At 39.6% G+C, this 17,148-nt stretch overlaps 1 protein-coding gene across 4 annotated transcripts in view; it reads left to right on the forward strand.

Annotated features, from left to right (window-relative positions):
• The window catches only part of LOC311297170 (period circadian protein homolog 2-like), a 43,174-nt gene that overhangs the window by 20,459 nt on the left and 5,567 nt on the right, over window positions 1–17,148 (forward strand). Inside the window, exons 9-22 of one of the 4 annotated variants that reach the window (XR_014628766.1) lie at window positions 5,531–5,609; window positions 6,152–6,258; window positions 6,927–7,080; window positions 7,183–7,291; window positions 8,276–8,449; window positions 8,773–8,869; window positions 9,553–9,685; window positions 9,771–9,895; window positions 10,002–10,202; window positions 11,381–11,620; window positions 12,205–13,127; window positions 13,234–13,396; window positions 15,644–15,821; window positions 16,166–16,354. Coding sequence is in view for 2 of the 4 variants with exons in the window: in XM_084419351.1 (XP_084275477.1) it covers window positions 5,531–5,609; window positions 6,152–6,258; window positions 6,927–7,080; window positions 7,183–7,291; window positions 8,276–8,449; window positions 8,773–8,869; window positions 9,550–9,685; window positions 9,771–9,895; window positions 10,002–10,202; window positions 11,381–11,620; window positions 12,205–13,127; window positions 13,234–13,396; window positions 15,644–15,821; window positions 16,204–16,354 (2,837 nt within the window). In the remaining 2 variants the exon portion in view is untranslated. Of the gene's footprint in view, window positions 1–5,530; window positions 5,610–6,151; window positions 6,259–6,926; window positions 7,081–7,182; window positions 7,292–8,275; window positions 8,450–8,772; window positions 8,870–9,549; window positions 9,686–9,770; window positions 9,896–10,001; window positions 10,203–11,380; window positions 11,621–12,204; window positions 13,128–13,233; window positions 13,397–15,643; window positions 15,822–16,165; window positions 16,355–17,148 lie in introns of all 4 variants that reach the window. The other 3 variants (XR_014628767.1, XM_084419351.1, XM_084419352.1) reach the window with 3 other exon arrangements.

Consider the following 17,148-nt stretch of genomic DNA (forward strand, 5'->3'; position numbering starts at 1 on the left):
AGCCCAGCCCTGATGGCCGAGGGTTCTGACCTGTGTGCAAAGTTTCAAGAGTTTTCGAGCACGTTAAAGGCCCCAAAAGCCCCTGAAACCTTGAAAAACAGGAATTTTAAACAAATCTCACTCAAAAGACAAATCCCCCCACCCCTCACACACACAGAGACGCAGAGGCAGAGAGAGAGAGGGAGAGAATTCTACAAAAAATCACATTCAAACCAAAATATCTCACTTTCTGTTGGTCACAGCTTATGACTATAAATTAGAAAGTTGTCCGGCTTGATGAGAACAATATACATAACGATTTTTGTGACTCTACTTAAAACTAAGCCCCCATTTTTGACTAAAGGTGGCGCTACTGAGCCCCTCACCACGCCCGTTTCTGAAACTTTGCACATGTCTACCGGCTAATAAATGTGATGTGTCTGTCGAGTTTCATCCAATTTCAAGTATGTTAAGAGTCTCAAAAGCATCTGAAAAGAATATTAAAGTTTGATGCGTTGCCACGGCAACAGTATTTAAGATATCAATAAACCTTTCACAGGTCTACATCTGCCGTGTGTCTACATTATACACATAAAGTTTGAAGCAAATCGGGTAAAAATAAGAGGGTGATTTCAAAGCATTTTGAAAGTGACACACTTCCTGCTGCCAGTTGGTGGCGCTATAACTTTGACTCACAATAGTCACATCCATGTGATCGGCCTCTTACAACGAACACACTGCGGAAGTTTCATCAAGATCAGTTAATGTATGCAGAAGTTATAACACACTTCCTGTTTATCTTTTCTCGCTTTAAATTCGTTTCATCGCCACGGCCAAACCGTTCGAGATATCAAAAATCCGTCCGCAATTTAGCATCCTCAATATCTTGACTTCATGCTGACCGAGTTTGGTGTGGATCGGATCAATTCCCTAGGAGGAGTACATTAAATTCCACAGCATGCGTTTTTCAAACAACCCATAATAGCTGACTTCCTGTTGGGCAGAGCTAATAACTTAGAGCGCGAAAGTTGTTCGGCCCGATGAGATCTATATGTGTACCTAGTTTCATACTAATACGTTCTTGTATGTGTCCAAGATTTAAGATTGTGTTCTAGGGGGCGCTGTTGAGCCCCCCTGCCACGCCCGGGTACCAGCTTCAGCCCGGCCCTAATGGCCGCGGGTTCTGACCTGCGTGCAAAGTTTCATGAGTTTTTGAGCACGTTAAAGGCCCCAAAAGCCCCCGAACCCTTGAAGAACAATAATAATAATAAATATAGCTGCGAGCAGCGATTACGGGCCCAAGCCGGTGGCACCGCAACCCCGGTGCCTTTAGTTACCTAAAGGCACCGGGGTGGCGGTACCGCCGGCTTTGGCCCTCCATCGCTGCTCGCAGCTATATATATATATATATATATATATATATATATTATACAAACATATATATATATATATATATATATATATATATATATACCGTTCAAAAGTTTGGGGTAAGGAAGATTTTTAATGTTTTTAGGAGAAGTCTCTTCTGCTCACCAAGGCTGCATTAATTTGATTAAAAATACAAACAAAAACAGTAATATTGTGAAATATTATTCCAATTTAAAACAGCTGTTTTCTATTTTAAAATATTTTACACTGTAATTAATTTATGTGATCAAAGCTGAGTTTTCAGCATCATTACTCCCGTCTTCAGTGTCACATGATCCTTCAGAAACCATTCTAATATGATGATTGATGGTCAATAAATATTAATTATTATTTTCAATGTTGAAAACAGTTGTGTACAGATTTTTTTTCAAAATGCGTTGATGAATGTAAAGTTCAAAAGAACAGCATTTATTTCAAATATAATTTTTTTTAACATTATAAATGTCTGTACTGTAACTTTTTATCAGTTTAACTCATTCTCGATGAATAAAAGTATTGATTTATTTATTTATTTCCCCCAAAAATAAAATTAAAATTATTACTGACCCCAAACTTCTGAACGGTAGTGTTTAATGTTACAAAAGCTTTAGATTTCAGATAAATGCTGTTCTTTTGAACTTTCTATTCATCAAAGACTGTACATAACTGTTTTCGACATTTAAAATAATAATGAATGTTTCTTGAGCATCAATCATCATATTCGAATAATTTCTGAAGGATCATGTGACAGTGACGACTGGAATAATGATGCTGAAAACTCAGCTTTGATCACAGGAATAAATAACAGTTTAAAATATATTAAAATAGAAAGCAGCTGTTTTAAATTGGAATACTATTTTACAATATTACTGTTTTTGTTTGTATTTTTAATCAAATAAATGCAGCCTTGGTGAGCAGAAGAAACTTAGCTTAAAAATCTTACTGACGCCAAATTTTTGAACAGTAGTGTATTATATATTTATATAATCATATAAAAATGTAAGGGATAAGACAGATCATTTTACTTGCCTGACCTGATTAGAACAATGAAAAAAACTTAAATGAAAAAATAACTTGGGAATCACTAAAACGAGGGCGCGATTGAACAGTGGACACATAAAAACATACTCTGTCATTTTGTGCAGAACATCATTCAAACTGCAAAGTGTTAACTTATATTTTTGTACAGTAGCAATAAAACACAACATTGTGCTTTTTTTAAATACATTCAAGCAATCCGCCCCGAAAATGAAACTAAAATGCTCACGGCTGCACAGGCATTCATAATGGTGCGCGTCCTCAGCGAGGAACGAGCAGAACAGAGTCAACGTTTCTTAGGTCATTCCTCCTTCCATAGGAATTTATTGAAAACGCTCGCTCTGCTCCGCACCATTATCAATGTCCGTGCGGACGAACATATTTTACTTTCGTTTTTAAGTTAGCGATTAAAAAGCCCCCAGCAGTGTCACACGTCAGTTAACCGGTGGTAAAATATTCTCACCGTCACATACCTAGTATATTTTTATATAGATATAATAGGCCTACCTGATTTTGAACACAAGAGGGCAGTATAGCACTATGTTTGACTTTATTTATTTATTGTTTAGACTAAACAACCATTCTGGCAGTTTTTAAACTGAAACTTCATTCTTAAATTGAAAAAAAAAAGAATAAAATGAGTTAAGTTCTGATATTTGTATACTTTTATGTAGTAATAAATGGTGTATAATTACATTTTTAGAATATATGAGCCTTTTAGTGTTTACTTTTTTGACATTACTTTAATCCCTCGCCATAGCAAAACCGTTTGAGATATTTATTATCCGTTCACAATTTAGCATCAGTAATATATTTTTATCATGTTGAAAAAGTTTGGTGGGAATAAAATAACCACTTAGATAAAGGTGGCTAAAAATTCAGAGGCTGATTTTGCAAAAAAATCCACATTCAGACCAAAATATCTGACTTCCTGATGGTCAGAGCTAATGACTTTAAATTAGAAAGTTGTCCGGGTCGATGAGATCAATATATGAACTGAGTTTTTTTTACTGGAGTTAAAACTAACCCCCCCGCTTTTGTCAAAAGCATGTTGAAAGTGACACACTTCCTGCTGCCAGTTGGTGGCGCTATAACTTTGAATCACAATAGTTACATCCATCTGATCGGCCTCTTACCACGAACACACTGCTGAAGTTTCATCAAGATCAGTTAATGTATGCAGAAGTTATTCCACTTCGTGTTTCTCTTTTCTCGCCATAAATTCGATTCCTCGCCATGGCCAAACCGTTCGAGATATCAAAAATCCGTCCGCAATTTAGCATCCTCAAAGTCTTGACTACATGCACACCGAGTTTGGAGGGGACACGGTGAATTTTCTAGGAGGAGTATTTCACATTCCACAGCAAGTGTTTTCCAAACAACCCATAATAGCCGACTTCCTGTTGGGCTGGCGTAAAACTTGACCAGGGGAAAGTTGTTCGGCACGATGAGATCTATATGTGTACCGAGTTTCATATTAATTCATGCAAGCGTGTTTGATATATGGACCAAGTTTTAGAACCCCGTTCAAGGGGGCGCTGTTGAGCCCCCCAGCCACGCCCGGGTACCAGCTTCAGCCCGGCCCTGATGGCCGTGGGTTCTGACCTGTGTGCAAAGTTTCAAGAGTTTTTGAGCATGTTAAGGACCCCAAAAGCCCCTGAAACCTTGATTAACAATATAAAAGCAATAGTCAAATCCCCCCCTCCCCTCACACACACAGAGACACAGAGAGAGGGAGAGAAAATTCTTCAGAAAATCCACATTCAAACCAAAATATCTCTCTTCCTGTTGGTCGGAGATGGTTAATGTCAATTAGAAAGTTGTCCGTCTTGATGAGAACAATACACATACCAAGTTTTGTTACTGTTGATAAAACTAACCGCCCCACTTATGACTAAAGGTGGCGCTACTGAGCCCCTCACCACACCCGTTTCTGAAACTTTGCACATGTCTACGTGCAAATAAATGTGATGTGTCTGTCGAGTTTCATGCAATTTCAAGTATGTTAAGAGTCTCAAAAGCATCAAAAAAGAATATTAAAGTTTGAAGCGTTGCCATGGCAACAGTATTAAAGATATCAAAAATCCTTTCACAGGTCTACATCTGCCGTGTGTTTACATTATACACATAAAGTTTGAAGCAAATCGGGTAAAAATAAGAGGGTGATTTCAAAGCATTTTGAAAGTGACACACTTCCTGCTGCCAGTTGGTGGCGCTATAACTTTGACTCACAATAGTCACATCAATGTGATCGGCCTCTGACCACGAACACACTGCTGAAGTTTTATCAAGATCAGTCAATGTATGCAGAAGTTATAATACACTTCCTGTGTCCCATTATTCGCCATAAATTCGTTTCCTCGCCTCGGCCAAACCGTTCGAGATATCAAAAATCCGTCCGCAATTTATCATCCTCAATGTCTTGACTTCATGCACACCGAGTTTGGAGGCGAATGGATGCATTTCCTAGGAGGAGTACATCAAATTCCACAGCATGCGTTTTCCAAACAACCCATAATAGCCGACTTCCTGTTGGGCTGGCGTAAAACTTAGAGCACGAAAGTTGTTCAGCCCAATAAGATCTATATGTGTACCGAGTTTCATATTAATTCATGCAAGAGTGTTTGGTATATGGACCAAGTTTTCGGACCGCACTCGGACCCCATTCAAGGGGGCGCTGTCGAGCCCCCCTGCCACGCCCAGGTACCATCTTCAGCCCGGCCCTAATGGCCGCAGCTTCTGACCTGTGTGCAAAGTTTCATGAGTTTTTGAGCACGTTAAAGGCCCCAAAAGCCCCCGAACCCTTGAACAATAATAATAATAATAATAATAATAATAATCCTAACGAAAACAATAGGGCCTTCGCCCTTTCAGGGCTTGGGCCCTAATAATAATAATCCTAACGAAAACAATAGGGCCTTCGCCCCTTCAGGGCTTGGGCCCTAATAATCCTACCGGAAACAATAGGGCCTTCGCCCTTTCAGGGCTTGGGCCCTAATAAATAATCCTACCGGAAACAATAGGGCCTTCGCCCTTTCAGGGCTTGGGCCCTAATAATGATAATAATATAAGTTGTCTTTTGATGTGTTTTTCTAATATGCAGCACCAAGAATTCCACCTGATAAGAGAATCTTCACCACAACACACACACCTAACTGTGTGTTTCAGGATGTTGATGAAAGGTTTGAGTCTATATTAACTATGATTCTAGGCTGTGGTTAGTTTTTTGTCTCTTCTTTTTATCACCTGCAAATACTGTGTCATGCGTAACGCAAGATAGATTCAATCGCAACAATAAGGCAGCGATTTGTCATTATATATTTACATTTTTCCTTTGGTTAAAACAAGTTTTGGACACACTTCATGGCCTTGTGGTTGGCAACTTTGCCAAATGGCGTAATGGTGCATTTTTAAAGCTCAAAACTAAAGAGATTTAATAGGAGGCAATTGCCTCAGTTCCAGCTAAACCTCTGTTGGGGAAAGGAGGTTGAGACAGTCGAACAGTATTTGGGTACTTTTTCAGATAACTGTTTTCTCCAAATACCAAATTTCAGCAAAGACTGATTATGTTTATTTAATGTGGATAAAGCACTGATGTGTATGTTTTAAAAAATCTTTCTTTCCTTGCTATGTTGGTTTCCTGCCATAAATGTTAAGGATAAGGATTGTAAATCAGGGTAGAAGAAAAGCACGAAGCATACCTAATACCTGCTTGCTTTTGCAGGGCGGTGCCTCTGTTAGGATATCTGCCTCAGGACCTGATTGGGACACCTCTTCTGTTACACCTGCATCCCAGTGACAGACCTAGAATGCTGGCAGTGCACCGGAAAAGTAAGGATACAAAGACAAAACACAATTAAGATGTTTATTTTGTTCAAATGTTCTCCTCCTGGTCTTCCACCTGACACCCAGACTGGTGAATTCTCCTTTGAGCTACATTCATCATACCATGTTTTGTCATGCTTTGCTCTGCAAATTCATTTTATTTGCTTTGAGAGGTAAAGTTACGTTGAGTATCATTATGTACTACCTAAGTATAACTGGAATTATGCTGCCCACAGCCAATCATATTCATAATCATGTAGTGACTAAAGTGTGATTTCCATTTCACTTCATTTATACGCAGTTACAGTGAATTCAATAGTGCTCCAGTGATGAGATGGTATGGTACGATGGTTTTGTTTATTCACAAATAAAAGAATCAGTAAAAAAAAAACAATCAGTACAGTGACAGCTACCCAACAAAAACAAACTTATTGTGAATAACGATTGAAAACCTTACATCTGCTTGCTTCTTCCACAGTTCCACAACTCCAATTATGTAATTTACTAGGGAGGCGATATTTAAACAACAATTCATATGCATGACATTCTTTAGCCAGCAGGTGTCACTATATTGACATTAACAAATGAAATTCATACACACAGAACCTGTGAACCACAGAACACAAAGTCATTGCTTTTCTAATTCTTTCTCTCTCTCTCTCTCTCTCCTGCAGTTCTGCAGTGTGTTGGGCAACCATTTGATCACTCTTCTATCCGATTCTGTGTGAGAAATGGAGAATATGTTACTCTAGACACGAGCTGGTGTAGCTTTGTGAACCCGTGGAGCCGCAAGGTGTCCTTTGTTATCGGACGGCACAAAGTTCGCATGTGAGTTTTCACCAGTGCTTATGTATACAAGAAAGGTATTTTACTCTAGATAAAGGTAGTTATAACATCAGTTTTTATTTTTGTGATTTCCTTTTTGTGCAGGGGTCCAATGAATGAAGATGTGTTTTCAGCTCCTACTTTAACCGAGGACAAAACCATTGATTCAGATATACAGGAAATCACTGAACAGATTCACAGACTGCTTCTTCAGGTGAAAACTTTCACTCACACACACACACACACACACACACACATTCTTGTACATCTATCTTTATGAGGACATTCATTGACACAATGCAATCTCTAGCCGCTTACCCATCAAAACTAAGTGCCTAACCCGAACCCTTACCCTAAACCTACCCTTAACCTAATTATAACCTTATCCCTAAAACCAAGTCTTGACCCTCAAACAGGCCTTTAAAGGGGTCTCAGAAAGTGAGGACCGGCCAAAATGTCCTCACTTTACTCTCTTTGTCCTCACTCCAATGGTCTAAAACTCAAACTGGTCCTCACAAAGATAGTTGTACAAGTAAACACACACACACACACACACACACACACACACACACACATGCACACTCTCTCTTTCATGCACTAGTAGCACACTGCATGGCGAGGATGCCATGCATAAGCGTTTGTATGGAGGTTGTAAAATTATTGTATGATGGAAAAAAGTCACTAATGTTATTTTGGACTAACTAAGCCCTCTCTTCAATACTTTTCCCTTCCTTGACAATTTGATTTCTGTCATTTTTGGCAGTTCACATTTGATGGGCTACAGCAAGTCAGGTTTAAATTTCTACAAATGGCCTTACATTCTCCTCAAACACAACTTTTGGTATAATGTGGAACTCATAGTTGATGTTACAATAACGAGTTTGCAGAAGCAGAAAACGCACCTGAACCAACACTTCCACCACATGCTTCACACTTCCAAACATGACAAGTGTGGCCAAACAAATACACCTTGACTTCTCTGTCCAGTTCCGGTTTCTAATGTCGGTGTTGAATAGCAAACTTCAGTCTTGCCTTGATATTGTTTTTTGAGAACCGAGACAGATCTTGCATGTAGATCAGGTTTTTGTCTCTTTCTATTGGTGGACTGGTGCACATGCACTTTGACTGTAGCCAGAATTAGTTGCTAGTTACATTTTAAAGTCTAAAATGAAATACGCTGTGTAAATCTGTCTCATAGCCGGTCCACAGCATGGGGTCCAGTGGTTATGGCAGTCATGGCAGCAACGGTTCCCATGAGCACCTGCTGAGCATAGCGTCCTCTAGTGACAGCAATGGAAATGGAAATGCAGCAAACGGTGGGAATGGGAGCAATGAAAAGAGCAGAAAGGAAGAGCGGACCAAAAGCAAACCGGTAATTCTCTTTCACAACATACTCATCCAGAACTCCCACTCATTTAATGAAGAATTTCCAAAATAGCTGATATTTCTGAAAGAAGAACCTGTTTTATGGTCATTTTTCATTTGTGACAGTGGTTTTATCACAATTAAGGAGTGTTATTAGGAACTTGAAATGGAATGCTAAAACCGTCTTTAAAAAAAGACAAAATTATTTAAATATAATAGTGATTATTTTTTCTTCCCTGAATACTGTTTTCTTTTGCACTGACTTTTAATGTATTTTTTGTTCAGTACAAGTGTTCACTCCTCACCACATCATCTAAAAATGTTTTTCAGAGGTCATTTCAGGAGATTTGTAAAGGGGTTCATATGTTGAAGGCACAGGAGCAGCAAGGCTCCTCTTCCAAATCAGAACAGAAAAAGACCTTGGACAGTGAGTATGCGTGTGTGTGTGTGTGTGTGTGTGTGTGTGTGTGTGTGTGTGTGTGTGTGTGTGTGCATGTGCATGTGTGTGCTAATGTGTGCCTGCACTAATGTGTGCCTGCACAGTACAGTAGGGGTTCCTAACCTTTTTAAACCCAGTTTTAAAAAAAATTTAACTTTTACATTAACCAGTGTCCTTAAAAAATCCTGACTTGCTTTGGATCCCACTTATGTATGTGAAAGTGGTTTCTCTGCAAGTGAATAATAAAGTCAAAGCAACATTCTCGTCTAACTGACCGACTCTTGAGCAGCTACCAGTGAGCAACAGTCCTATCTGAAATTACTTGTAAAAAAAAATGCAGACTTCTTTCTATGAAAAGTTTATTTGCTCAAGAATATTTTTCTTTTTCATTTTGAGATTTTTCTTTTATACTCTGAGTATACATTTTTTTATATAGAGAATTTGTTCTGTGACCATCATTAAAGGACTAGCAGGACTTAGCTAGGTAATAAACTGCATTTTTAAACTTAAAATGTAATTTGTGGCCCTTTGTATTTTATGTGGATTAAATGTTGCCCTCTTGGCCTCTGAACTTGAGGTCCCCTGCCCTAGAGTAATACTTATTTTACAGTATTACATGGTCTAAATGTTCATGTGATTGTGTTTGAGTATGTACTGTGTCTCTTTAGCAGGGCTTAGGTCTCCTGTTGTAAAGCAGAAAGACTCTGCACTGCTGGTCAGAGATGGACCTGCCACAATGGAGGAACTCAAGGACCACACAATGCACTCGTACCAGCAAATCAGCTGTCTGGACAGTGTAATCAGGTGTGTGTGTGTGTGTGTGAACATGTGATTTATACAGCTTAAAGAGTATGAATATGGAGGCAATAGTGAATTGTGTATCTTACAGATATTTGGAGACCTGTAACATCCCAAACACAGTCAAACGAAAGTACCAGTTCTCCTCAAACACCACCTCCTCAAACGAGGACGAGGACAAGAAAGCCTCTGATGCAACTCTTCAGCAAACTGATGGTATAGTCTAATATGTTGTCATTGTTTTTTAAACTGTTTTGATAAATATCAAACAAAGATACTTCTTTCGAATCCTATTAAAAAAAAATGTTTTATTTGGTTTTAGATTCTCTATGTATAGAGGTGGCATCATCTATGTCTATAAAGACCAATGAAAAGCCTCGCTCATGTCCTGCCCCAGGTCGTGTTGTGGAAGGGCATTTATCTCCTTTGGACCTGCCCAGCAAAGCAGACAGTGTGGTGTCTCAGTGTTCCTACAGCAGCACAATCGTACATGTGGGAGACAAGAAAACACAACCAGAGTCAGGTACCAACGCATCACACACATGATCACAAAATAATACATATTTACATCATTTATCTATTTTATTTAAGGGAATAGTTCACCTAAAAATGAAAATTTCCTTTTACTCAACCCCAAAATGTATATGACTTTCTTCCCTCAGTCGAAGAAAAATTAAGGTTTTTGAGGAAACCATTTCAAGATATTTCTCCATCTAATACAAGTGAACAGGGCTCATTTTAGTCCATTTTTGATGGTCCAAAATCCATACTAAGGCAGCTTCCAAGTAATCCACATGACCCCAGCTGACAAATAAGGGGTAAAACAGTCCAAATCAACTATGTCAGACGATTTTAAAGTTGGAGAAAAAGAAGAGATACCTCAACAATACCTCTTTGAATGCTAATACACGGACAAAGAACTTCAAAGGGAGGCTTCAAAATGTGTTTTACAGTGTGAAGGAGCTTGACATGTAGTCTTTGCACATTTTCCTTGTAAACAATGGGGTGATTCTTGCCGCCTACATCACACATTACGTTCTCAACATGCATACAATTACGCGAGAGGTCGTGGACGTAAACGTGGATGTGCATCACAGAGCTGAACAGAGGCAAACATTTGTAGCTAAATAGTATAAAAATGTTAAAAAAATCAGAAAATGACTGATTGTTTCGCTAGAGAGGACCCTTATTTGACAGCTGGGGTCGTGTGGATTACTTTAAAGCTACCTAAATATGGATTTTGGACTGTCAAAAATGGACTACGGTGAGCTTCGTTCACTTGCATGCAATAGAGAAAAATCCAGGAAAGGTTTCCTTAAAAAACTTAATTTCTCTTCGGCTGAAGAAAAAAAGTTATATACATCTTGGATGGCCTTGGGGTGAGTAAAGAATCAGGACATTTTTGGGTGAACTTTTCCTTTAAGTGGGATATTGTAGATTTATTGATACAGCAACAGGATTCTTCCACAAGCTCAGCTTGCAAGTATTTATTGAAATAATAAATAGCACAATCTCAGTGTAGTGACCCTCTGCAGGCATCGTCATGAACGAAATGTTTGAAATCTGCAAGTGATGACAATATGGGGAACCTCTATTGTTCTTTCCATCACAACAATGCAGGTGTTGAGAGGAAGAGCAAATTATTTTGTGTTGTAATTGTCTGGACAGTGTCATCAGGTGTTATTTGACTGTCATTTGCAGAGATCATTGAAGATGCTGCAGAAAGCCCAGCACCTTCTGCACCTGTTAGTGTGGTTTCCCCACCCACAGTGGAGCAGGAAGCCTATAAGAAGCTGGGACTCACAAAACACGTACTGGCGGCACACACGCAGAAGGAAGAGCAAGCATTTCTCAGTCGCTGCAGGGAACTCCGGAATGGTCAAGCCCTCCAGAAGGATTGCCCAGCAAGCACACAAAGAATCCGAGGACAGGCTGCCGAGGGTATGTAAACATTAAAACACATCTGGAACTTCTGACAGCAAACAGCTCCAAATGATCCTGAAAAGAGTGGATTATGTGACCACAAAAATATTAAGCAGTACAACTATTTTCAACATTGATAATAATCAATAAGCAAGGTTTCTTAAGGTCATGTGACACTAAAGAATACCAAAGACACTAAAGATTAATGGCATCACAGAAAAAAAAAATGTCAACACTTTATTTTGATGGTCCCTTTTGACTATATGTAACTTTGCAACTACATGTCAACTAACTTTCTTTAGAGTATTAGTAGACTAGTAGACATTCAGCTGACTATAAGTAACTATATAAGTAACTACTTGTCAACTTATTCTAACCCTACCAATCTAGTAATACTCTACTAACAATCTAATGAGAGTTAGTGGACATAAAGGTGCAATATTACCTTTAGTTAACAGAATGTGTTAAAGGGACCATCAAAATACAGTGAACCCCAAAAATTATATATATATATATATATATATAATAGTTTTTGTTAAAAAAAATTCTCTACATTACACCAATTTTCCACTCTTTCTTGGTCTCTTTCTCTGCCTCTTCAGGTGCTCATGGATCCAAAGCAGGACCAGGTGCCCCTGTTACAACCCCCAAGAAAAGTTGGCGCACCAAAAAGTCAAAGAAACCACGCAAAAAACATCCCGATTCCTCAGATAATGCTGCGTCTCAGCACAGACCTCTCCCACCCTTGCAGGGTTTAAACCAGACATCTTGGTCCCCTTCCGAAACATCCCAGTCTGGGCTTTCAGTCCCATTCCCTACGGTGGTCCCAGGGTACCCTCTTTACCCTGTAGTTCCCCCTGTTGCCCCGCCCCAAACCCCTACAGGAGTAGCAGAGTCCCAGAGCACTCAGGCCACGCCCTCTGCAGCTGCTTATCCTACCCCATTGGTCACACCAGTTGTAGCAATTGTTTTGCCCAGTTTTATGTTGCCACAGATAGGCACAGCAGCTCCCTCTCCATTCTATGCTGACACCCAGCAAGCCTACAGTTCTCTCCTTCAAACCCAGAAAGCCTACAATGGCCAGCAGCCCCTTCAGCCCCAGCCAGCCTACAACATCCAGCAACCCTTGCAGTCTCAAGTCTACACCGGCCAACAAGCATTTCAGCCACAACAAGCCTATACCAACCTTCAAAACACGCAAGGCTACAATAATCACCAGTGTTTTCAGTCCCACTCCTCCTTTACTTCCCAGAAGCCAGCGTTTACAGCCCAGACACATTTCCAGTATGGAATGACATCTGAGCCCAAACCCTGCGTCGTTGCGTCTACAGAGTGTCCTTCTCCTTTGCCACCCCCTCACTCCCCTCCACTGTTTGAGTCTCGCTGTAGTTCTCCATTGCAGCTGGACCTGCTTCAGTTGGAGGACAAGCAGGACTCTCACACCCAGGGTAACGGCAGTTCAGGACAGGACAAAATCAACACATCCATCAATAGCACTTCTTCTGCAATGGATGACTTACAGCAGGTAAAGGGGCTACAAACTAATGAACTATTTACAACACACACACCTTGCTAATCATAAACTTGATGAATTGCATCCTTTGCCTGATTTTCTCTGGCTTCTCTTCCAGGCGTGTTGTTCAGGCAACGGTGGCCCCTGTGGTGACCACTCCTCATCCAGCAGCGTGTTGGAGCTGTTGTTGCAGGAAGACTCTCACTCCGGCACAGGTTCTGCCATGTCAGCATCTACTGGCTCCATATCCAATGACTGCAACACCTCCAACAGTGGAACAGGTCTTCACATTTAACTTATGACTATTTAAAAAATACTAAGCACATGCAGGCTGCCATCATACATTACATAAGGAATAATTAATCAGCGGACCATTAAAATCTTTTGTTGTTACCGCTCAAGACATTTTCATTTCTAAAGCACTTGTATGTAGAACTATTTTCTTATACCAGTAATGAAGTATATCGCTAAGAAACAGTCAAAGCCGCCTATAGTTGCGGCAAGTTCTTGGCTATTCAGAACAGGTAGTTTCAGTTTTATTGACCTTATTACAGTTGCATATCACTTTTCCATTTAATAATTGGTGGTTGGTTAATTTGTCAGTCACCAGTCTCTATATGTGACTAGATTGCAGTTGCAATTCTAAACTACTAGCAGGAGGAAATGCCACCTAATGTGTGGCTTCATTGACCACCAGAGGGCGACATCTACTGACAGGCGACACCTTGACCTAAAATAACCAATGTGCTGTGGATGTCTGTAATGCTTATTGTCAATTCGCACAGGATAGACAATCTAGTAATCACCAAGATGGGTTCTAGATTTGCACGCTGCCGACACAAGTAATTGACCCAACGCAAAATATATTTTATATTCTATCATAAATATCTATCATTTTTTATGGTAGGTTTATTTTAACGGATAGAGACAGAATATCAACAAAAAAATCCAGAAAAAAACACTTTATATAAAGGTTATAAATTGATTAGCATTTGATCGAGTGAAATGAGTATTTGATCCCCAAGCAACCAGCAAGAATTCTGCCTCCCACAGATTTGTTATGTGCCCATGTGGAACACAGATTAGCCCTGTCACTTTAAGAAAGTACTCCTCATGTCAGCTAGTTATGTGTATAAAAGACAGAATCTGCATCTTCCTTTCCAACCTCTACCCCACCATGGGCAAGACCACAGAGCTGTCTAAGGATGTCAGGGACCAGACTGTAGGCCTGCACAAGGCTGGAATGGGCTACAAGACCATCAGCAAGAAGCTTGGTGAGAAGGAGACAACTGTTGGTGCCATTATTCGGAAATGGAAGAAATACAAAATAACCATCATTCGCCCTTGGTCTGGAGCTCCATGCAAGATCTGGCCTCATGAGGTAAGGATGATCATGAGAAAGGTGAGAGATCCGCCCAGAACTACACAGGAGGAGCTTGTTAATGATCTCAAGGCAGTTGGGACCACAGTCACCAAGCAAACCATTGGTAACACACTACACCGCAATGGTTTAAAATCCTGCAGCGCCCGCAAGATCCCCTCCTCAAGAAGGCACATGTTCAAGCCCATCTGAAGTTTGCCAATGAACATATAATGATTCAGAGAAGGCTTGGGAGAAAGTGCTGGGGTCAGATGAGACCAGAATCGAGCTCTTTAGCATCAACTCAACTCGTCGTGTTTGGAGGAAGAGAAATGCTGACTATGACCCCAAGAACACCATCCCTACAGTCAAGCACAGAGGTGGAAACATTATGCTCTGGGGCCGTTTCTCTGCTAAGGGTACAGGATTGAGGAGTCGATGGACATGGCCATGTACCGTAAAATCTTGGACGAGAACCTCCTTCCTTCAGACAGAACACTGAAGATGGGTTGTGGATGGGTCTTCCAGCATGACAATGACCCAAAACATACCACCCAGGCAACAAAGTGATGAAAGCAAGAAGCACATTAAGACCTTAATCCTATAGAAAATCTGTGGAGGGAGCTGAAACATTGAGTTGCCAAGTGACAGCCAAGAAACCTTAAGGATTTAGAGAGGATCTGTAAAGTGGAGTGGACCAAAATCCCTCCTGAGACGTGTGCAAACCTGGTGACCAACTACAAGAACTGTCTTACCTCTGTGCTTGCCAACAAGGGTTTCTCCACCAAGTACTAAGGCATGTTTTGCTTGGGGATCAAATACTTATTTTAACTCACTGCAAATCAATTTATAACCTATATATGATGTGTTTTTTCTGGATTTTTTGGTTGATATTCTGTCTCTATCTGTTAAAAAAAATCTACCATAAAAATTACTGACCCTTCATTTCTTTGTAAGTGGGCAAACTTACAAAATCAGCAGGGGATCAAATAATTATTTAAAATAAATAATTATTTTCTCCACTGTAAATGTAAAAATCTAGGTTGTTTACATGCATCATTTTACTCATTAATGCTTCAAAAAACATGATTGGAGAATGTCATAAATTACAGTATTTAAAGAACTAATGGCTGGAATTTTTTATTTTTTTTGTGTGTGTGTGTTACAGGAAGCAACACAAGCAAGTATTTTGGCAGTGTGGACTCCTCAGAGAACAATCAAAAGAACAAAGAGATAATGAAGGAACAGGAGCAGAATTTCGCCAAGTATGTTCTTCAAGAGCCTGAATGTAGACTTACGGCCGATGACGATGACTGTGTCATGATGACCTATCAAGTGCCGTCAAGGTAAGCGTCAATTCCGTCTGCTATTGGGAGAAGAGGGAATTGGTGTTGAAAGGTATAGATGACCCAGATGTTTTTAATGAAACCTAAGAGATTTATCTCTCTCTCCATTGAAAGTCCAAAATGGTCAAACTTCCAAAGTTTCATAAAGACGTTGTAAAAGTAATCCATATGAATCAAGTGGTTTAATACAATGTACATTTACAATGTTTTATTAACTTTTTGACGCTTTAAAGTTTTGGTGAGGGGCAAAAAAACTGAGCTCATCGTAACTGAGCTGATCAATAAATGAAGACAGGATTTTTATTTCGGGGTGAACTATTCCTGAAAGTGTATTTACTCATCAGAAAAGCAATGTCGTAAGAGTGTTGGTGTTATGGGACAGGGACATGGACAAGGTTCTGGAGGAAGATAGGGAGCGCTTGAGGCGTATGCAGAAGAACCAGCCCTGTTTCTCCTCAGAACAGCGTCGAGAACTGATTGATCAGCACCCCTGGATGAGGAGAGGAGGCATACCCAATGCCATCAACATCATGGTATTTTGTTCATGCAGAATCACAATCCACTTTCTTATATATTGTTATCACAATTATGATTGTATTATTCATTTTCATGTTGGTTTTAAGACTATTTTGCAGCTTACTGAGCTGAAACTAATAACAGCCAAACTAATTTGCCTGTTTAAAATTTAGCCCAACAAGGGAACAAAACATAAAAGAAAAAAGAATGACTGACCATTAGGCCAAAGTAGGGGTGAACGATATGACAAAAATCTTATTTCACTTCATTTATATTATTATTTTATCTTAGTTATTAAAACATAAGAACAGATAAAATACAGTAAAGATATAAAGATGAGGTCTTTTTAACAGCAGCATTCAAGTAAGATATTGATAAAGGGTTTACTACCCTTTAAAACATTACCCGTGACTTTTTATCTCACAATTCTGCGAGAAAAAAAAGTCACAATTATCTTTTAAATTGTTTTATTCCATAGCAGAAACCAGCTTCCATAATGACCTCCGTGTAGAGTCCCAGCTGGCATTTTAACGTAGAGTCAGCGTTGAATCAACGTCAGGTGTCAGTGTTGGATAACCGTTGGATTTTGTTTAGATTTTGCAAATCTAATCAACGTTGAAATAGCAACGTCATTCCAACGTCAATCTAATCAACGTTGAAATAGCAACGTCATTCCAACGTCAATCTAATCAACATTGAAATAGCAACGTCATTCCAACGTCAATCTAATCAACGTTGAAATAGCAACGTCATTCCAACGTCAATCTAATCAACGTTGAAATAGCAACGTCATTCCAACGTCAATCTAATC

Source organism: Rutilus rutilus (genome assembly GCF_951802725.1).
Source record: "Rutilus rutilus genome assembly, chromosome: 9".
Lineage (NCBI taxonomy): Eukaryota > Metazoa > Chordata > Actinopteri > Cypriniformes > Leuciscidae > Rutilus > Rutilus rutilus.